The following is a 23,802-nucleotide window of genomic DNA, read 5'->3' as shown; positions in this document are numbered from 1 at the left end:
AGCACTTAATCCATTTACATTTAAGGTAATTATCGATATGTGTTCTTATTACCATGTTCTTAATTGTGTTGGGTTTGTTATTATAGGTCTTTTCCTTTTCTTGTGTTTCCTGCCTAGAGAAGTTCCTTTAGCATTTGTGGTAAAGCTGATTTGGTGGTGCTGAATTCTCTTAGCTTTTGCTTGTCTGTAAAGCTTTTAATTTCTCCGTTGAGTCTGAACGAGATCCTTGCTGGGTAGAGTAATCTTGGTTGTAGGTTTTTCCCTTTCATCACTTTAAATATGTCCTGCCACTCCCTTCAGATGGAAGGGAGGAGAAAAAGCAAGCAAGCAAGAAAATATAATAAAATAAAATAAAGTTATTAAAATAAAAAATTAAAAATGTTATTAAAAATAAAAAATAAAGGAGTAATAAAAAAAAGAAAGAAGAGCGCAACCAAACCAAAAAACAAATCCACCATTATAACAAGCACTAAAAACTATACTAAGAAAAAAAAAAAGACAGACAGAACCCTAGGACAAATGGTAAAAGCAAAGCTATACAGACAGAATCACACAAAGAAGCATACACATACACACTCACAGAATGGGAAAAGAGGAAAAAATATATATATATATAAAGGGAGAGAGCAACCAAATCAATAAACAAATCTACTAATGATAATACGCTCTACATACTAAACTAAGATGAACATATAACCAGAAACTGGGCTTCCCTGGTGGTGCAGTGGTTGAGAGTCTGCCTGCCGATGCAGGAGACACGGGTCCAGGAAGATCCCACATGCCGCGGAGCAGCTGGGCCCATGAGCCATGGCCGCTGAGCCTGCGCGTCCGGAGCCTGTACTCTGCAATGGGAGAGGCCACAACAGTGAGAGGCCCGTGTACCACAGAAAAAAAAAAAAAAAAAAAAAACCCAGAAACAAATTAGCTGCAGAAAGCAAACCCCAAGTCTACAGTTGCTCCCAAAGTCCACTGCCTCAATTTTGGGATGATTCATTGTCTATTCAGATATTCCAGAGATGTAGGGTACATCAAGTTGATTGTGGAGGTTTAATCCTCTGCTTCTGAGGCTGCTGGGAGAAATTTCCCTTTCTCTTCTTTGTTCGCACAGCTCCTGGTTTTCAGCTTTGGATTTGGCCCAGTCTCTGCGTTTAGGTCGCCTGAGGGCATCTGTTCCCTGCCCAGACAGGACGGGGTTAAAGTAGCAGCTGATTAGGGTCTCTGGCTCACTCAGGCGGTGGGGGGAGGGAGCGGTATGGAATGTGGGGCGAGGCTGTGGTGGCAGAGGCCAGCTTGACATTGCAACAGCCTGAGGTGGCCCCGTGTGTTCTCCCAGGGAAGTTGTCCCTGGATCACAGGACCCTGGCAGTGGTGGGCTGCACAGGCTTCCGGGATGGGAGATGTGGATAGTGACCTGTGCTTGCACACAGGCTTCTTGGTGGCTGCAGCAGCAGCCTTAGCATTTCATGCAGTTTTCTGGTGTCCATGCTGATAGCCGCAGCTCGTGCTCATTTAGGTGGTGCTCTTAATCCTCTCTCCTTGCACAACCCAAAACAATGGTCTTTTGCCTCTTAGGCAGTTCCAGACTTTTTCCTAGACTCTGTCCCAGTTAGCTGTGATGCACTAGTCCCCTTCAGGCTGTGTTAACGCAGCCAACCCCAGTTCTCTCCCTAGGGTCTGACCTCTGAAGCCTGAGCCTCAGCTCCCAAACCCCACCCACTCCAGTGGGTGAGCAGACAAGCCTCTCAGGCTGGTGAGGGCTGGTCAGCACCGATCCTCTGTGCGGGAATCTCTCCACTTTACCCTCTGCACCCCTGTTGCTGCGCTCTCCTCCGTGGCTCCGAAGCTCCCCCCGCATCGCACCCCCATCTCTGCCAGTGAAGGCGATTCCTAGTGTGTGGAAACTTTTCCTCCTTCACAACTCCCTCCCCGAGGGGCAAGTCCCATCCCTATTCTTTTGTTTCTGTTTTTTCTTTTTTCTTTTGCCCTACCCAAGTACGTGGGGAGTTTCTTGCCTTTTGGGAAGTCTGAGGTCTTCTGCCAGCATTCTGTAGGTGTTCTGTAGGAGTTATTCCACATGTAGATGTATTTTTGATGTATTTGTGGGGAGGAAGATGACATCCATGTCTTTCCCCTGCCATCTTGAAGGTCCCCTCTCTATATCATGTTTTATCACATTTAAACAATATCTCTTCACTCCTCACTTGACAAATATATTACAGCTATGAAAATAATGCTTTCTGACAATGCAGTATCACTTCTTTTTCTACAATTCCAAGTTATGACCTCTATGCCACTCTTGAATACTCAGCATCAAGGTCAAATAAACTCTTCTTTCCAACCCTCCATCAAATACTCAAAGTCATGTCATATTATATTTGCTTTGTTGCTTATACCCAAACTTTTGTTAGTTTTATTTTCCTAGATTATTTGATTATTTTTTCTTCTTAGGAGAGGAAAAATATCCCTTTTTCTAAATATTTCCATTATATTCCAGTTTCTTGTTTCTATATCCTTTATCTCATTCTTCTTTAAGAAATTCTTGGTGTCCACTGACCTTTCATTGGATTACTGGATTAATTCTATTTTCTAATTTCCCCACATATTCTTCTTTCTTAGTTTCATGCTCATTTTTTTCGGATTATATCCTTAAACAACTACCTCTGAAGATTGATGTGAGATGCAGACTTTTAAAATTACTCTGTATCTGAGATGACTTCAGTTGGCTCTTACAGTTGATTGATATTCCCTTGCTTTTAAAATTCTGCATTAAAAATAATTTCCTATGAAATTTGTTGATTAATTCAATGTCATCTAACATCCATTGTTACTGTTAGAAACCTGATTGCTATCTGATTCTTAACTTTCTTTGTAGTTGATTTTTTCTTCTCTCTGTACATTTTTTATATTTACATTTTGTGTTATATAATTATACAACATTATGTTTATATGTGCCCACATGTGTGTGTGTGTGTGTGTGTGTGTGTGTGTGTGTTTTAACTTAACCCACTCTAGAGATTGTCTGTCTTTTCTATTTGTCTCACGCCTACTTTCCACTTCCATGGTACTTTTTCCACAATTTATGCACTTTTGTTTTCCTCCTTTTTCTCTTTCTGGAAATTCAGTTAAAAGTTCGACATTTTCTTTTATCTCATTTCAATTTCTGCCTCGGTTCAGGAAGATTCCTGGAATTTTTCCTCCAAATGTCTTTTCATTTGTGTGTTTGTGTGGGGGGTGCAATAGTATATGTATATTTAATTTCCTAGACTGTTTTCTGTTTCCAGAATGTAATTTTTTCAGAGTATCCTATTGTATTTCATGAATACAACATCTCTAATCTCTCTAATAACACTTGCGATTGTCTTAAGTTTTCCTTTGCTCTTTAAATTTTAGTCTGTTTTCCCAGGGATAATTTTTTCTGCCCGTTTTAATTATTCTCTTTTAGACTGTAGAATTTTCTCAAATATCTGATGATCTTTGGTCATCTGTTTACATTTTAGAGTAGAAAAACAGAAAGACTAACTCAAAGCTGGATACAAGGACAAGTATTAGAAACAGAAAGCATTCACTCTAGAGTGAGTGGTTAAGGAACTATTGCTTAGATGACCCACCCAATGTTAGATTGAGGACTGCACATTACTGCTCTTGCACTTTGAATTTCTTTAGAGAAACAGTTTGTGTTTGCATCTTCTATTGTCAGACCTTCAGTTCTCATCATGTTTTCACTCTCGATTCTCATTCCCGTCCTCTGTTTATCTGCCATCTTTGAGTCCAGATGTCTCTAGGATTTGGCTAAGGAAAATCATTCTCTCTGCCTGCCTCTGAACACAGTCTAAGCTAAGCTACTCCATCAGTTAACACCCTCCCATCAGAATTTTGCCTTCTAGAAAACTGTTGTAGGTTTTTACTTTTTGAAACTTTTCTTATTATCATGTTAATGAAGTCTCCAGAGGAAGGGACAACAAACATGCCTGAAAGTTCATTCAGCCACCTTGAACTCTGCTTCTTTACTCTATCAAGTTAATGATAAATGGCTCTTTGATGAGATATTTTATTGTATGGACCAAAGGGGGAAATCTGTGGAACATTTAGTGTAGAGACTCAGTACACAGTTTTACATCTAAAGATCTATCCTAAGAAAAATAATATCAGAAATGAAAAACATTTTTTTCTCACAGCCTTTCTTTACAGTAATTATCAAATTTAAAAATGGAAGCAAATTGTACCACCTCACACCAGTTAGAATGGCCATCGTTAAAAAGCCTACAAATACCAAATGCTGGAGAGGGTGTGGAGGAAAGGGAACCCTCCTATACTGTTGGTGGGAAAGTAAAATGGTACAGCCACTATGGAGAACAGTATGGAGGTTCCTCAGAAAACTAAAAATAGAATTACCATTTTTTCCAGCAATCCCACTCCTGGGCATGTACCTGGACAAAACCATAATTCATAGAGAATGGACTTGAGGACACGGGGTGGGAGGGGGAAGCTGGGGCAAAGTGAGAGTAGCATTGACATATATACACTACCGAATGTAAAATAGTTAGCTAGTGGGAAGCAGCAACATAGCACAGGGAGATCAGCTCAGTGCTTTGCGATGACCTAGAGGGGTGGGATAGGGAGGATGGGAGGGAGGCTCAAGAGGGAGGGGATATGGGGACATGCATACGCATATGGCTGATTCACTTTGGTGTACAACAGAAACTAACACAGTATTGTGAAGCAATTATACTTCAATAAAGATCTATTTAGAAAAAAAGGTACGTACACCCCTATGTTCATAGCAGCACTATTCACAATAGCCAAGACAGGGAAACAACCTAAATGTCTATCGATAGATGATTGGATAAAGACGATATGGTGTATATATATATATATATATATATATATATATATATACACATATATATGTGTATATATATATATATATATATATATATATATACATATATATGTGGAATACTACAGTGGAATACTACTCAGCCATAAGAATGAAATTTTGCCATTTACAGCAACATTGATGCAGCTAGAGATTATGATATTAAGTGAAGTAAGTCAGAAAGAGAGAGACAAATACCATATGATATCACTTATATGTGGAATCTAAAATAAGGCACAAATGAACTTATCTACAAAACAGAAACAGACTCACAGACCCAGAGAACAAACTTGTGGTTACCAAGGGGCAGGTGGTGTGGGGACGGGATGGGCTGGAAGTTTGGGGTTAGAAGATGTAAACTATTACATATAGAATAGATAAACAACAAGGTGCTACTGTATAGCACAGGGAACTATATTCAATATCTCAGGGTAAATCATAATGGAAAAGAATATAAAAAGAATGTATATATATGCATAACTGAGTCACTTTGCTGTACATCAGAAATTTACTCAACATTGTAAATCAACTATACTTCAATTAAAAAAATTAAAAATATAAAAGTAAAAATGTTAAATTAAAAGTTTATTTAAAAAATTAAACAACAAAACATAAAAATGGAAGCAAATTGAGCATTTTAGTATAGGGGAGTAGTTAAATACATTGTAAAATATCTATATGCTAGAATATCACAGAGACCCATTAATAAATTGTATTATTGGGCTTCCCTGGTGGCGCAGTGGTTGAGAGTCCACCTGCCGATGCAAGGGACATGGGTTCGTACCCCGGTCTGGGAAGATCCCACATGCCGCGGAGCGGCTGGCCCGTGAGCCATGGCTGCTGAGCCTGCACGTCCGGAGCCTGTGCTCCGCAAGGGAGAGGCCACAACAGTGAGAGGCCCGCGTACCACACACACAAAAATAATAATAATAATAATAATAAATTGTATTATTGAACCTTTAGTGACATGTTGCTAAGAGCAGAAAAATAGCTTAATATAAATGTAGACTGCCTCTCATTTTAGTTAAAAATGTATTTCAGGGACTTCCCTGGTGGCGCAGTGGTTAAGAATCCGCCTGCCAATGCAGGGGACACGGGTTCAAGCCCTGGTCCGGGAAGATCCCACATGCCGCGGAGCAACTAAGCCTGTGTGCCACAACTACTGAGCCTGCACTCTAGAGCCCGCGAGCCACAGCTACTGAGCCTGAGTGCCACAACTACTGAGCCCACACGCCTAGGGCTGGTGCTCCACAACAAGAGAAGCCACCACAATGAGAAGCCTGCGCACCACAATGAAGAGTAGCCCCTTGCTCGCCGCAACTAGAGAAAGCCTGCATGCAGCAACGAAGACCCAACACAGCCAAAAATAAATAAATAAATAAATTCACTTTTTAAAAATGTATTGCAAAAGAGCTAGAAATAAATATACCAATATGCTAGCTGATAGTATCTCCACATGAGATTATTTGTGGTTGTTATATTTCTTCTTGCTGTCGGTATTTTCTTTTTTTCTCTAAAAAGGATTTATACAAATATTATATAATAAGAATATGCAAAGAAAAATATTCACATCAGAATTTTTTTATAAGTTGGGAAAAATGCTCATATTTCAGTCAAAATTGCACACAATTCTATGGATAGTTTTCAAAACTGAAATTTGAAGTTGGTTGATAGTCACTGATAGATATTATTTGGTATAACAGTGGTACTGAAAGATTCTATCCTGACTCTCCATTAACAGACAATATACTTTTTTTTTTTTTTTTCTATAACAGAGACAGTTTTACTCAATCTACTCTTTTGCCTTTTGCAGTTACAATGCAAGATTTGCTTCACTTGAATAAGACATATTCAAATCTGTACTTGCTGGACTTGCCTATGAACAATGCCTTGAAACTGGGGCCTTTCCTTTTCATAAACTGAATAGAAATAAAATGAAGCCAAAATTCATCAAAAAGTGATAGTAGTCTGCCCCAACACTTATTTTATAACCTCAAGTGAATTTATTTGTAATCCACAGAAGTTAAGCCCTGAGTTTTCAGTAGTGAACACATTGGTGGCCTGGTTGCATTGCCTAAGTCACCCCAGAACTTTAAAAACTCCCTGGGACCCAACTCCAGAAAAATCAATTTTAATTGTCTAAGGATTGAAATCAGGGTCCATACTTTCAACTGTTCCCCAGCTAAATATTAAATGTAGCCAGAATTAAGAATTTCTAGCCTAAAATATGTATATTGGTTTCTCTCTGAGGGCATTGCTGGGGTACTTTTCCATAATTTTTTAAAGGATGAGTTGTGTTATTTATAATAGCACTCTGAATGGCTGAAAATTAGTCATATTTCTTATAATACTCCTTTGTGTGTGTGTGGCTCAGAAACAGTGCTGGCTTATTAAGTTTCCTAATTAATGGAAGACAGCCACCAGCAGGTTCATTTCACATACATCAAGAAGAATATTTCATTAGAACAAATACGCTCAATCAGAGTACAAAGGTCTTTCCCATAGAAAGTAATTAATTCTGAAAGAGGCTGCTATTGTTAGTTGTTTTCTGATAAGAAAATGAAAACAGAACAAAAATCTTGTCCAAAATATCCATACAGGTGGTAGACTTTGCACAACACCTTTCATTAATAATTCTCCCAAGTTAGTAGCCTAATGATGACTTCAGTCATGCAAACCTTTCTATTCAACTGAGGCATCTTATTTTTGACAGCTTGCCATTCCAAATACCAACATTTTCTGTAATGCATAATGTAATTTGATGCCTTAACTTCTCATTTCTTTCCTCATCATTCTAGTGTCTCAATCATTTGACACACTTGACTTGTGTTTATATCTCTCCAGGCATTGTACCTCATACCAAGTATTTTAGCATCTCCCAGCCTCAGTCTATCATTTATTCAATTTAGAGAAACATCAGAGCTTCTGGAGGGGTTAAGACAGTGCACAAGAGGTTTTTGCCCTTATCATGAAGGTGAGAATGAAGCTCTAGCTTACTGTAGTATCACCAGGAATTCCAGGAACCCATCTGGATGTAACATCTGGCTGTGAAATGCTCTTTTAGAGTCACCTGCATATCTGTAGTGTGTATGCCTTTATCATCTTTGAGAAGAGGTCAAGCAAAGCGATGTTAAATATGCCAAAAATGTAATTTCATAAAGCATGAGTAAGTATTTTAGTAATACATGCTCTCTTTTAAATTCAATGAGGTTACATTCTCTAATTTTGCTTTTAGGATGCAGACTAGCAGTTTCTAGCATTGGGTTGGTTAAGGCGTGGGAGTTTCCAAGTACCAGCAGGCTCTGATGCAATTTTTGGAACCTGACTGATGTATCTAATTAATGGCTTTCCTTTTTTATGGTGAACTACTTTGAACTGCCCCATTAAAATATTAATGGTGTGTCAGAGTTACCTGTATGTGATCAGTGTTCCATTGAGGACTGATATTTCTCCCTGTTCAAAATGAGAGCTATAGAGGAAGGAATATTCATGATTCTATTGATTCAGAGCTGCAAATTTCCAGTAAGATTGCCTAACAGAATTCCTAGTAGATGAAATGCTATTTTCCCATCCAGCCATTGGTCAAATCTTTATTCTTGTACCTACTAGCTGTGTGACTGTGGCATATTATTAACCTCTCTGAGCCTCAGTGATCTCATTTGTAAATCAGGATTAACGATCCTGCTTTGAAACATTGTTGAATTAAATGAAGAGGCATAACTCCATCACAGATGCTACTGTGTCAATGAATATTTGTTGATTGCTTTATTCAGCCACTCATTAAACGTATCTGTCACACCAAATTTTGCTGGGCTCAGAGATACCTTCACTCACCATCTCTTTCTTTTATCACCGAAGTGTGACTCTTATGGCAGAGTGGAATAACAATAATTTACTGGACTCATATTGCACAACTCTCTGCCTGTGTTATCTCACTTAATTTTCTTAACAGTCCTTTGGGTTGGGTATTATTATCATCCTCTTTTTACAGATGAGGGACCTGATTCACCAAGAGGCAAATTAACATGCCAAGTGCCTATAGCTAGCCAGTGGAGAACTGAGGTTTCAACCCAGGAAGCCTTAATCCCTTACCACAGTAGCAATAGAGGCATTTAAGGTGAAAAGTGGTTAGTGATATCCAGGGAACACCAGCTCTGCAAGGTGTTAGTAAGTATCAGACTGGGAACAGCAAAAGATGGAGGGGTGACACTGCATGGTAAAATATATTTGGGAGATGATTGATTAAAGAAAGCTAATCAGGTTGGGAGGTTAGAATTTTGTTGCTTGGTTTGCTTCTTTCATTCTTTTGATTGCCATCTCTGAAATTTTAATTCTACTTTTCATAGAGCAGCCAGGGCCCCATTCCTCCCCATTCCCCCCCACCCCCGCCACACACACAGAGACACACACACACAATCATTCTGGAAAGTACTGATCCATGTAAGAATGAACTTGAAATCCTGGTGTGTCAGTAATCTTGTTCATCAATCCTGGAAGCCCTGTTACCATCACCCACCCTTTTTGCTTATTAGTATGCTGAAAAATGGCAAAGAGAGAGACGTCCACGTTAACAAATAACTGATGCCTCATTCTACCCATGCCCATGCTGCAACAAAGTCAGGTAACTTTGAAGTGAAATAATCAGGGCTCATTAAAACCAACATCATTTGGGTCCAACCCACCAAGATATGCATCTATCTAATCTTGTGAAATCAACATTTTGCCATTGTTACAAAACGACTCCCTCTGGAAATGGTTTATGTTAGAGAATCAAGGCATTCACTTTCTACAAGCTTAATAGTTCAGCTTGGTGGCATGTTCATTGGCCTTATTTCTTAAAAGTTATGTTCAAATAAGTATGTGATGATTTTGCTTTCTTTCTGTAATTTCAATCTCCACTCATTTTCATGACTTTTTCCAGTAGTTTCATGTTTAAATGGTATAAAAAACAACATTTCTACTAGTGTTACCAATCTACTTATTACAGAAAAAAGGGAATTACAGTGAAAGACATATTATTTTTCAGTTTTGAAAGCCTCACAGTCACTAAATCGTTTCAATTGTGTATTAAGCACATTACATAAGTCATCTTGGCACTCTTTTCAAATTATATTCAGAATCTGACACTGCTCACCAGTTGCTGCTGCAAGTGCTTTAGCCACTGCTACACCCTGATCCAGTCTGCAACGATTTCTTCATAGACTAGTGTAATAACCTCCTGATTGGTTTCTCTGCTCCAACTCTTTCTTCCTTATAGTCCATTTTCTACACAACAATTACAGGAAGCTTTAATAAAAGGAAATTAAGTCTCATCATTTCTCTACTCATACCCCTCCAGCTTTCCCATTACACTCATTTATTTATTTTAACATCTTTATTGGAGTATAATTGCTTTACAATGGTGTGTTAGTTTCTGCTTTATAACAAAGCTATACATATACATATATCCCCATATCTACTCCCTCCTGCGCCTCCCTCCCACCCTCCCTATCCCACCCCCCTAGGTGGTCACAAAGCACCCAGCTTATCTCCCTGTACTATGCGGCTGCTTCCTACTAGCTATCTATTTTACATTTGGTAGTGTATATATGTCAGTGCTAATCTCTGATTTCATCCCAGCTTAACCTTCCACCTCCCCGTGTCCTCAAGTCCATTCTCTACGTCTGCATCTTTATTCCTGTCCTGCCCCTAGGTTTATCAGAACCATTTTTTAATTTTTTTAGATTCCATATCTATGTGTTAGCATACAGTATTTGTTTTTCTCTTTCTGACTTACTTCACTCTGTATGACAGACTCTGTGTCCATCCACCTCACTACAAATAACTCAATTTTGTTTCTTTTTATGGCTGAGTAATATTCCATTGTATATATGTGCCACATCTTCTTTATCCATTCATCTGTCGATGGACACTTAGGTTGCTTCCATGTCCTGGCTATTGTAAATAGAGCTGCAATAAACATTCAGGTACATTTCACTTTTTGAATTATGGTTTTCTCAGGATATATGCCCAGTAGTGGGATTGCTGGGTCATATGGTAGTTCTATTTTTGGTTTTTTGGGTAACCTCCATACTGTTCTCCATAGTGGCTGTATCAATTTACATTACCACCAACAGTGCAGGAGGGTTCCCTTTTCTCCACACCTTCTCCAGCATTTATTGTTTGTTGATTTTTTGATGATGGCCATTCTGACCAGTGTGAGGTGATACCTTATTGTGGTTTTGATCTGTGTTTCTCTAATGATTAGTGATGTTGAGCATCCTTTCATGTGTTTGTTAGCAATCTGTATATCTTTGGAGAAATGTCTATTTAGGTTTTCTGCCCATTTTTAGATTGGGTTGTTTGTTTTTCTGATATTGAGCTACATGAGCTGCCTGTATCCTTTGGAGGTTAATCCTTTGTCATTTGCTTCATTTGAAAATATTTTCTCCCATTCTAGGGTTGTTTTTCATCTTGTTTATGGTTTCCTTTGCTGTTCAAAAGCTTTTAAGTTTCATTAGGTCCAATTTGTTTATTTTTGTTTTTATTTCCATTACTCTAGGAGATGAGTCAAAAAGGATCTTCCTGTGATTTGTATCATAGAGTGTTCTGCCTATATTTTCCTCTAAGAGTTTTATAGTGTCTGGCCTTACATTTAGGTCTTTATCCAAGTTGAGTTTACTTTTGTGTATGGTGTTAGGAAGTGTTTTAATTTCATTCTTTTACATGTAGCTGTCCTGTTTTCCCAGTACCACTTGTTAAAAATATTAATTCTTCCAATCCATGAGCATGGAATACCTTTCCATTTATTTGTGTCTTATTCAGTTGTTTTCATTAATGTATTGTAGTTTTCAGAGTACAGGTCTTTCATCTTTTTGATTTAATTTATTCCTAGGTATTTTATTCTTTGGGGTGCAATTGTAAGTGGGATTGTTTTCTTAATTTCTCTTTCCTATAGTTCATTATTAGTGTGCTGAAACACAACAGATTTTTGTATAGTGATTTTGTATCATGAAATTTTACTGAATTTATTAGTTTTAATAGTTTTTTGATAGACTTTTTAGAGTTTTCTATATATAATATCATATCATCTGCAAATAATGACAGTTTTACCTCTTCCTTTCTAATTTGGATGCATTTTATTTCTTTTTCTTGTCTAATTGCTCTGGCTAGAACTCCCAATACAATTTTAAGTAAAAGTGGTGAGAGTGGGCATCCTTGTCTTGTTTCTGATTTTAAAGGAAAAGTTTTCAACTTTTCACCATTGAGATATTTCCTGTGGGTTTGTAATGTATGTCCTTTATTATGTTGAGGCTCATTCTCTCTATAACACTTTTTTGAGAGTTTTTTATCATAAATGAATATTGAATTTTGTCATATGCTTTTTCTGAATTTATTGAGATGATTATATGATTTGTATCCTTCATTTTGTTAATGTGGTTTGACTTGTGAATGTTGAACCATCCTCGCATCGTTGGAATAAATCCCAGTTATCATGGTGTATTATCCTTTTAATGTATTGTTGAATTTTGTTTTCTAGTATTTTGTTGAGGATTTTTGTATCTATTTTCATTAGGGATATTGGTCTGTAATTTTCTTTCTTTGTGGTGTCCTCTGGTTTTGGTATCAGGGTAATGCTGTCCTTGTAAAATAAGTTTGGAAGTGTTCCTTCCTCTTTATGGAGGAGTTTGAGGAGCATAAATATTAAATCTTTGAATGTTTGGTAGAATTCACCAGTGAAGCCATCTGGAGCTATACTTTTTGTTGTTGTTCTTGGGAGATTTTTGATTGCTGATTCAATCTTCTTAGTAGAAATTGGCCTATTCAGATTTTTATTTCTTTATGGTTCAGTCTTGGAAAACTGTATGCTTCTAGGAATTAATCCATTTCCTCCATGTTGTCCAATTTGTTGGCATATAATGTTCATATTAGTTGCTTATGAGCCTCTGTATTTCTGTGATATCAGTTGTAACTTCTCCTCTTTCATTTCTGTTTTTACTTATTTGAGCCCTCTCTTTTTATCTTGGTGAGTCTAGCTAAAAGTTTGTCAATTTTATCTTTTCAAAGAGCCAGCTCTTATTTTCATTGATCTTTTCTATTGTCTTCTTAGTCTATATTTTATTTATTTCCATTCTGATTTTCTTATTTCTTTCCCTCTACTAACTTTGGGTTGTGTTTGTTTTTCTTTTTCTAGTGTGTTTGGTGTAAAGTTAGATTGTTTATTTGAGTTTCTTGTTTTTTTGTATGTTTCTTCAGGTAGGCTTGCATTGCTATGAACTTCCCTTTTAGAAATGCTTTTACTACATTCCATAGATCTTGAATGTTCATGTTCATATTTATGTTCATTTATGCCATATTTATGTTCTCATTTTGTCTCTAGGTATTTTTTTTTTATTTATCCTTTGATTTTTTTTTGATGACCCTGTGGTTGTTCAGTAGCATATTGTTTAATCTCCACATATTAGTGGTTTTCTAGTTCTCTTCATGTAATTGATTTCTAGTTTCATGCTGTTGTGGTCAGAAAAGATACTTGATATGATTTCAATAATCTTAAATTTTTTGAGACTTGTTTTGTGACCTAACACGTGATATATCCTGAGAATGTTCTGTGTGTGCTTTAGAAGAATGTGTATTCTGTTGCTTTTAGATGGAATGTTTTGCATGTATCAATTAAGGCCACCTAGTATAATATGTCATATAAGGCCAATGTTTTCTTATTGATTTTCTAACCAAATGATCTATCCATTGATGCAAGTGGAGTGTTAAAATTCAATACTATTATGGTATTGTATTATTTCTCCATTTAGGTCTCTTAATATTTGCTTTATATATTTTGGTGCTACTATGTTCAGTGCTTATATATTTATAGATGTTATATCCTCTTATTGGATTGTCCCCTTTATCATTATGTAATGCCCTTCTCTGTCTTTTATTACAGTTTCTGTTTTAAAGTCTATTTTGTCTGATATGAGTACAGCTACATGAGCTTTCTTTTTGTTTCCATTTGCATGGAATATTTTTCTTTTCAGCTCTTAACTTTCATTTTGTGTATGTCCTTCATTCTGAAGTGAGTCTCTCATAGGCAGCATATAGATAAGTCTGGTTTTTTATCCATTCAGCCATTCTATGCCTATAGATTGGAGCATTTAGTCCATTTACATTTAAAGTAATTATTGATCATATGTACTTTTTGCCATTTTTGTCAATTGTTTTCTGGCTGTTTTTGTAGTTCCTCTCTGTTTCTTTATTCTACTCTTTCTCTCTTCCCTTGTGGTTTGATGATTTTCTTTAGTGTTATGTTTAGATTCCTTCCTCCTTTTCTTCTGTGTATCTACTATAAGTAGATACATAACAGTCTAAGTTGCTAGCAACTTAAATTTGAACATGTTCCAAAGTTCTACATTTTTACCCCCCTAATTTTTTATGTCACATTTTATATCTTTTCATTTTATGGATTTTTAACTAATTTTTATACTTTTAGTTAATTTTACTACTTTTGTCTTTTAACTTTCTTACTAGATTTATAAGTGATTAATTCACTACCTTTTCTATATATTTACCTTTGCCAGTGAGATTTTTACTTTTATGTTTCCTCCAAGGGAAGAAATCTCATTTAGCACCTAGTTTCAGGCTTATTGAAAACCATGCCCTCAGGCAGCATCTTTTAATGTATGCAAATACATACAGTTCCTATGGGGCTGCAATCCTAAACCCTACTGGTCTTTAGACCAGGAGATCTGAGGGTGGCCTTAGGGGACAGTTACAAATATCAGGGCTCCAGGTAAGTGTATAAGCTATTATCAAGTTGTAGTGATGCAGAGGGGTTGCACAAGGTTGCTGTCTCCCTGCTTATCTACCTGCTTCCCTGGAAGTACCTCCACAGCCTCTAGGTGTGTGGGAAAACTTAAGCCTGTCACTCAGGCTGAAGCTCCAGCATAAATAAATAGGCTTTTTCACAGGAAGATGGGAGTGTGTTTCAGTCTGCTCTCTGTGCAGTGCCCTGAGGGTGGTTGCCTGCCAAGAATTGTCTTTGATTGTTACAGTCCAGTGGAGACCAGGAATCAGCCTTTTTGGCCACCAGGGTCACCTGACCAATAAATACCACCAGAGCGCCTGCTGGCTTTTCTGAGGCAACTATAGTGTAGGAAGCCGGGTACTCTTGCAGGCTTTAGGAAGAGAGAAAATGCCTTGACTGTGCCTGCTTGCAGGCTTCAGTGATACAGTGGGAGAGTGCCTTGTAGAGCTTTGGAACATGTTCAAATTTAAGTTGCTATCAACTTAAAATAGACTGTCATGTGCATAGGATGTTATATGTGAGCCTCTTGGTAACCACAAAGCAAAAACTTACAGTAGATACAGAAAAGAAAAGGAGAAAGGAATCTAAACAACACTAAAGTCAATCATCAAACCACAAGGGAAGAATGCTGTGACTGCTCTTGTTCCCTGGTCCCAGACAGCAAGCAAGTGTCACAACTGCCTGAGCTTTTTGGTTTCAGCAAGGCAGTGAGACAGTGCAGTGACTGCTTGCCCCACCTGACTTAGCAGGGCAGCAGGAGGCTTTGACTTGCCTGCCTGTGCCTGCTGTGACCTGCCTGCCTGCTACCAGCAGGGCAGGTAGAGAGTACAAAAATGGTGTCCACCAACACCTCTGGGGAGAGATTTCAACTATCTCCTGCCCTTCCAGCAGATGCTTTAAGATTAGCAAGTGAATCTCCTTCACATACAGTCTAGGCACTTTTTAAACTGCTGCTGTTGTGAGGGATCCTGGGGTGAATGAGACCACATGCAAGCCCTTTAAAAGGTGAATCTCAGTTCCCTGTGGCCCTTTGGGCCCCTTGAATGTATTCCTGTTTGTTTCCTAGCTAGGTATTTTGGGGGCTTGTCTTTCTGGTGCAGGTCCGAAGGGCTGGGGTGCCTCATGCAGAGCACAAATCCCTTGCTCCTCTGAGTAAAGTGCTGAGCTGGGGAGATCCCTCCCTGTTGTTTGTCACTGCGCTGGGAGTGAAATTTTGGCAAGACTGTCAAATATGCTCTCTCCTACCTGTCTCGATGTCTTTTATCTTGTGTCTTGGAGGAGCAGTTCATCTAGTTTTCAGGTCTTTCTCAGAAGAAAATGACACATATGTAACTGTAGATTTGGTATGAATCCAGGAAGAGGTGAGTCCTGATTCTTCCTATGCTGCCATCTTGGACTTAATTTTATTTTAATCTTCAGCCTCAACTACTTTGGCAGTCCTAAAACACGTTAGCATTAGTAATGAATGGGAAGGTTACATAGTTGCAAATAAGTGGAGACCAACTAATAAGATCACTCACACATATTTAAAGTTGTTCAAGAGTTACATCATCCATTTCCAGAGGCTTAAGCAGTGTATGAAGGTTCAATTTCTCAACGTTCTCACCAACACTTGTTACGGTCTTTCTTTTTGATTATACCCATCCTAGTGAGTTTGAAGTGGTCTCATTGTAGGTTTGATTTGCATTTCCCTGAGAGCTAGTAATGTTGAGCATCTTTACATGTGTTTAGTTATTTTTGTTTATTTGTTTTGTTTCTTTGCCACTTGTATATCTTTTTCAGAGAAATGTCTATCCAGATCTTTTGCCTTTTTTTTTTTTTTTTTTTTTTTTTTGAGGAATGTGGGCCTCTCACTGCCGTGGCCTCTCCTGCTGCAGAGCACAGGCTCCGGATGCGCAGGCCCAGCGGCCATGGCCCACGGGCCCAGCCGCTCCACGCCTTTTGCCCATTTTTAAACTGGGTTGTTTGTCTATTATTGAGTTATAAGAGTTATATATACATATACAAGTCCCTTATCAGATATATGATTTGCAAACTTTTTCTCATATTCTGTAGGTTGTCTCTCTTTCTTGATGATATTCTTTAAAGTACACATTTTTAATTTTGATGAAATACAATTTATTTTTTAAAGGGTGTATGTCTTCCTACTGGAGAGCAACAATAGTTCCATTTGTCATAATCAAAATTATCTGTTTTCTACGGTACCAGAAAGTTGTTAGATGTTTTTGTTTTTTGAAAGTCTGTTTTTCTTAATTATCAAATTTCCTGGATTTTAAAGACACTATCAGTGTGAAAAGCATCATCAAATTAATAAGCATTTTTAGGAAAAATGGGTTGCTCCTATGTTAAATAAATACATGGAATGTTGACCCCATCCTGATTTCAGAAATGCTAAAATGTGGGGGAAAAGCATCTTAGGATAATGAAATATGATATATATTTGGTATTGTAATTTAGCGTTATTGTTGAAATTATTCAGTTTGTTTGAAATTTAATTTATTTTTACCACATAGGGCAAATTTCATACAAATAAGGTCTGTGTCCTTGATCAGAACCAAATACACTGGTAGGTTTTGTTTATATTTCAGATAATCCTTCTAATGGAAGAAGGATTAGCTTTATTAATCAAAATGCAGTGTGGTCCTCTTCACTGTCACTCTCAGATCTTAATACCAACTGCAGTTTTTTTAAAGTTCTACTATTTATAATACACATAAAATTCTGGCAAGAATAACAGAAAAAGGTCTAGGGGGAGGGGAAAACTATTCCTCTGCCAAAATAAGAGAATGTTTCACATTCTTTTCATACTGTAGTTTTCACTCTTTGTCCTTAAGTTTACATAGTTTTACAAAGTTGTATTCAGAAGGGAAAGCATATTTGAAATAAAATATATCAAAATAGAAGAAAAGTAGCTTTTTAACTTAATAGTATACATTAAGCATTTCTATATGTTGTCAGTCTGTAAAATTAGGAATTTAACAGATGGAAAACAGTCCCACATATGAGTGTACCATCTATTCATCAATTTATTCAACAGACACTAAGTGCTTACAAAATGCTAAACAATGAGCTAAATAATGGGTATGTAGCAGTGAACAAATCAGTCACCTCACCAATGGCACTTACAGTAAGAAGAGATAGATAACTGTCTATCAGCATTCTCTCTCTATTTTGTTCTTTGTCTCTCATATAGGTACAAGCACAAATATATGCATGTAGAACATGTATATGTTCATTTGTATATATATATACATACATACATATGCATGTGTATATATACATGTGTATATATAGCATAAACATATATCATATATATGTTATATAGCTATGTTATAACAATGTCAGTTGCTGATATATATGTACATATGTAGCACGTATGTTTTTCATATGTGTGTGTTATTTTATATCAGGTGCTGATAAAAGTAATAAAGCCTTATGAGAAGACAGAGAACTATAGAAGTTTCTATTTTAGAAACAGTGGTCAAGGAGAGATTCTCTGATGTGACATGAGCAGAACTCTTGACTGGAAAAGGGATTGAGCATTCTTGACAGAGAGAGGAGCAAGTGCAAAGGCCCTGTGGTGAGAGTATACTTAACATCAAGGAACCCAGTGCAGCTGGATTGGAGGAAGTGAGGGTAGGGTTGTAGGACAGGGATGAGATGTGGTAGTAAGGAGACAGATGATGCATACACGGTGTGTCATATTATGGACTATGACTTTTACTTAGAGCTACAAAATTATTGGAAGGTTTTGAGTAAGGGTTAACGTGATTTAACTTAGGTTTTAAAAGGGCTACTCTGGCTGCCATGTAATAGGGGCCAAAGATAGGAACAGATCAGTTAGGAAGACTCTTATACACTTCTACTCAAGAGATAGTGATGGCTTGGATTAAGAAACTGTTATCAAGTATTGACAGATGATCAATTTCTAGATATAATTTGAAGATAGTTCAGATAAGATTTGCTGAGCATTTAAATCCACTTAGTTATTCAACAAATATATATTGAATGACAACTAAGTGCCCTTAGTTGTTCTAGATGTTAGGGATGAAGCAGTAATGAAGATAAGTAAGTGAAAACGCACAGCATGTTAGGTAGTGATATATGCTAAAGAGTAAAGCAAAGCAGAAAAATGATGCTTTGTGCTAAGTCAACAGAATTTACTTAAGGATCAGACATGGGGATAAGAGAAAATGAGGAGTCAGGATTTTGGCCTATGTAACTGGAAGAATTGAGTTGCTGTTTATTAAGATGGCAGTGGTCTCTGTAGTATAGTATCCATAAGCTTGGTGAACATGCTTGTGAACATAGGTTTTCTTTCTTTTAGATTATAACTTTAGGATTACTCTCCAGTCATTCTGTTAAGACATATTGACACATTTTGTTCCAAAGGTTTTACTAACTTACGTTGGTACAGAAAATAAATGATGATACCAGTTTCCCTAGCATCTTTCCAGCAATGGGTATTTTAATTAAAAACAAAAGATGCAAAAGAATATTTATGTACTAATATAAAAGAGTACCATTTTTATTTAAATGATTGGTCACAGAGAATATTAAACCACATAAAAATTAATGCTTTTACTAAATTTGTCTCACTTTTTATTACTTGTCTGTTGATAGTTTTTATCATTATCTATTGGGATTTTAATATTTATGTATACATCATTGTCAACTTCAGGAAGATAGAGAGCTATGTCTATAATCTAAAAATGTCACCCATTCTTCGTTCAACAAGTATACTGCATTTTTAATAACCCACTTTTTTTTCATTTGTAAATATTTTGTTGCCTCAAAGTTTCCAAAATCATCATCTCTCCAATATTACAAGAAGCAATGTTACATAGTAGCTGAGAATGTAAGGTTTAGAGCCAGATTTCCTGGACTCTAATTCTGCCATACACTAAATGTTATATCCTAGGTAACTCCCTAAATTTCCTCATGCTATTGGAGGCTGGTAACAATACCTTTAAAGGATTTAGTAAAATATTATGTGAAAAATGGCACCCTTCCCATTACTCAAGCCAAAAACATTAGGATTATTGTTGAAGTCTCTCTTTCATACACCATGACCAATAGAATTCTGTTAGTTTTCCCTTAAAAATATATTCTCCATCTGATCATTTCTCAGTCTTGCTACCACCCTGATGAAAACCACATCCTCTCTCCCTGATTGTTGAAATAGCTCCTGACTAGTCTCTTTGCCTTTGCCGTTGGCCCTTTCAACCTATCTTCATCTCAGCAATCAGAGTAATTTTGTTAAAATCTAAGAGAGATTATGTCATCCTCTGCTCAAATTCATCCAGTGGCACTCTGTTTAACTCAGGATGAAAACCAAAATCTTTGTAATGGCCCCAATCCTGATGTGCTCCCACTTCCTCCATTACCACTCTACAGAATATTCTGCCACTCTCACCCTTGCTCACTTCTCACTGCCACACTGATCTCCTTGTCTGTTCACAGACAAGGAAAGCATGCTCCCACCTCAGGGCCTTTGCATTTGTTGTACCCTTTGCCTGTGATGATATTACCAATTGGCAATTTTGCTCCAATTTTACCTCAGGGAAGCCATTCTTAAACAATTTTATTTAAAATTGCAAATTTCTGCCCTTCCCATACTCTTTATCTCCCTGCCTTTCTTTATATTTCTTTATTGATGACATGACCTTCTAATATGTAAGTATATTTGTTTTTTCCTTAATTTCATCACTGTCGACTTCATGAAGGTAAAGATTTTTGTTCATTGTGGTTCCTACTGTATCCTCAACCTGGAATAGTCTCTGGTACACTGCATGGCAGAACTTAATATATTAATTTAATGAGTGAAGGATACCTGATACATTAAGTAATTATTAGCTATCCATGTTAAAAAAAAAATTACTGTAAGTAATACTGTGTATAAAGTTAGTATGAGAAAAAAATCAAGTATTTAAAAAAAGAACACAAACAACTTTAAGACCTTTCTATATTCAGGAATAATACATACTAAGTCACTAAGGATAGAAATTTCTAGTTTCTAAGCTGAGGAACATTGTATGAACATTGTGAAAGACAGTGGTACCATTTACACTATGAGGACAGGAGTTTGCAATCTTGATAGTAGTAAAAAAAAGAAAGCTATTGTTATATAACAGAAGAATCCTTTTGTGTAATGTCAAGGAAAATGACAATAAGAAAGATAAACATATCTACATTCCTAACAATAAAAGGGAATTTAAAATTATATCATTTAGGATCAAGATTTTCCAAAATAAGTACATTTTTTCCTTCTTCTTTTAATTAACTCATCTACTAATGATCCAGCTGTACTAGACTCTGTAGTAAATTAAAAAACAAATAATTAAGAGAACATGGCCCTAGGAGAATTTTTTCTAAATTCAGAAAAATAAAAGGAGCCATAAAAAGAAAAAAAAAAAAACAAGGAAGGAAAAGATGAAGAGAGAGGACAAGGGAGGAAGGGAGGGAAAATAATAGAGAAGAGGGGGAAAAAGGGGAAAAATATGATGCAATTTGGAAGAGAAAAATGAGCAGCTCTAGTTGGGGCCTTGGATCAAGAAGGAACAGAAGAAGATTTGAAAAGTTTTTGTGAAATTTGTGGCATTTGGCACGTCTTTTAAAACTGAGCTTTCCTTCAGCAAGATGATGATGTAGGTATGTTCTTATTCCAGGAATGTCTGTGTCATAAGAATTAAAGACAAAGAAAAGAAAGAAAGTCAAACTAAACAAAATTTAAAAACCTCTGCATAAAAATTAAATTGTGAGTGTAATAAGATTTAAATGAGTGAAAAACTTCTATAAATTTTATTTACTGTGTTCCATGGGAAATGAAATGCATTAATTAACATAAATGGAATTTTATCTTTTATAAACATTAAATTAGTAATCAAATAACTTTTAGAGTTTGAGGACTCTTTAAGAACTTCTTCAAAAATCTCTGTTTTACAGATGAAGAAATAGATTCTCAGGGAAAGGAAATTACTTGGTTAGGACATGGCAGATTTAGGATGAGAAATGATGGTCTTGTGACCCACAGGCCAGTGCCCTCTCCTCAATAGCGTATGCCATTTACCTATTGGTGTTTACACTTTTTACTCTCTCCATCTAGACTATTCTTCCTCCACTTTACCTGTGTGGCTTACTGCCTCACCTCATCGGGTCTTTGCTCAAATGTTACTACAATCCTCTGTACTAAAATAACATCTGTTCTCTCCAACTTGTACACCTGCATCTTTCCTGCTTACTGTATTTTTCTCCAATGCACTGACCACAAAGCATACCTAACATTTTATGTATTTTTTGTTGTTGCTTATTGTTTTTCCTTCTCTTACTTGAATCTTCCATGAAGGCAGGGTTCTGTTTCCTGCTATATGTCCTAAAAGAATATCTGGCATATCATAGGTGTTTAATAAATAATTGTTAAATAAATGAAATGTAATTTACCTAAATCTAGGGAAACATTATGGTATTGATATATTCACAAACATCAGCTTCAGAGTCAATCTGGATGTTGTTGATGCACCCCCTACTGGTTTAGTGATTGTGCCATGCTACTTAATTTCCATATGCCTTAGTTTATTTATTATTAAGTGTAGGTAAAAATCATACACACTTCATAGAGTTGTTATAAGGATTAAAGGAAATTATATATGTAAACTTTTTGGCTCTTAGTATGTGCTCAGCAAATGTTAACCATCAATCAGTGATAGCTATCATTAATAGCTGTAGGTATAACTCAAATGCCTAGAGCATTTTAACATGATTGGTAATTAATTACATCCTAAGATGTACTGTGATCTGTTCATTCTTAGTTCATACCACTGCTAATAACCTGATACTGCTAGCTGTGCATCACATTCCATATGTTATAGAAGAGTTTAAGCATTACTAATAAAAGAAACTAATGCATGTAGTGTAAACAAAATTATTTTATTTTGTTACAATGCTAAGTCACACAACTGAAGTCTTGAAAACACTATATATAGTTGTCTATGTCAAAATTCGTTGTTGATAAGTATCAACACATTGAATAAAATAATTCCAAAACATTTTAATTTATTTAAAAAGACTAAATATTTAGGAATCTTTTTGAATTTGAAGAGATACTTGTATCACCTGGAACACAAATCCCAACCACCATGGATATTTCCTATTTTATACTCTTTTACATTGATTATGGCTTGCTCATTATTCATATAAGTTCTTACATGTGATTTATGTTTGTGGTTTACCCTTTCTGATTATTCCAGTGGTAATTGCCATATTTCAATGTTCTTCCTCCTTTTTTGCTGTTGTGGTTTCATTTCAATCTCCGAATATTTTTTAAATCTTTCTTGTAAAGTTTGTTAGCTTTTCTTCTATGATTTCTCAGACTTCTTACTCTTTTCAAATTCACATTTATAAAACTGCAAATTTTTAAAAAATAAATGACCAAAATCAATAGTTTTTTTTTAATTAAGCAAATAAATGCTTAAAATTTGCTTTAAAAAAAGCAAAATTCTATTGAATTCTTGCAAATATCTCGATCTTCAAGTTCAAAAGAAATGATGTATCCAATGGCATTTGCATGACTCTAATTTTGTTTTCAAAAAGTTTATAAGTACATTAAATAACAGAGATGCACTTAATTTTTTTGCAAGTTACTGGAGTGTTGACATTAATCCAATAACAGGCAAGATTCCATGTTACTACCATTTTTTTTTTGCTTATTTATTAGATGCATGGGTCATATGAAAATTATACCTGGTTATACCTGGTTACCTTGGGAAAACATGAAAAAAGAGAGCTTAGTATATTTAAAGAGAGAGAAAAGGAAGAAGGATAAAAATGGATGTAATTTTCTCTTTCTCTTTTCTAGCCCTAGGAAAAGATAAGGATTACACGGATGAATCAGAACATGCTAATTATGACCGATCTCGCCTCATTAAAGACTTTGTCCCCCAAAATAATTCTGAACCCAAGCCCAGATTGCCTAAGGTAATGCAAACTAAACAATCAATAAGTCATTTGAAGACTATAACTTCTAAATCCATTCAGTTCTTTTCAATTTTAATCGATATTGTGCTGGAGAGAATAAGAGGCCACACAGGTTAATATATATCTTAAGGACTTAAAATTGAGAAGTTATGTGTAGACATCGTATTCATTTATACTA

The 23,802-nt window shown here is 36.2% G+C and overlaps 1 protein-coding gene across 1 annotated transcript in view; it reads left to right on the top strand.

Annotated features, from left to right (window-relative positions):
- ANO3 (anoctamin 3) overlaps window positions 1-23,802 on the top strand; it is a gene marked incomplete at both ends in the record, with an annotated part of 386,431 nt that overhangs the window by 204,954 nt on the left and 157,675 nt on the right. The window contains 1 exon segment of the mRNA XM_079709019.1: window positions 23,506-23,624. Coding sequence (XP_079565145.1) covers window positions 23,506-23,624 — 119 coding nt within the window.

The sequence above is a fragment of the Hyperoodon ampullatus genome (genome assembly GCF_949752795.1).
Source record: "Hyperoodon ampullatus genome assembly, chromosome: 7".
In the NCBI taxonomy this organism is placed as follows: Eukaryota; Metazoa; Chordata; class Mammalia; order Artiodactyla; family Ziphiidae; genus Hyperoodon; species Hyperoodon ampullatus.
The sequence above is the reverse complement of the archived record's forward strand: the minus strand, read 5'-3'. Positions and strand labels throughout refer to the sequence as shown.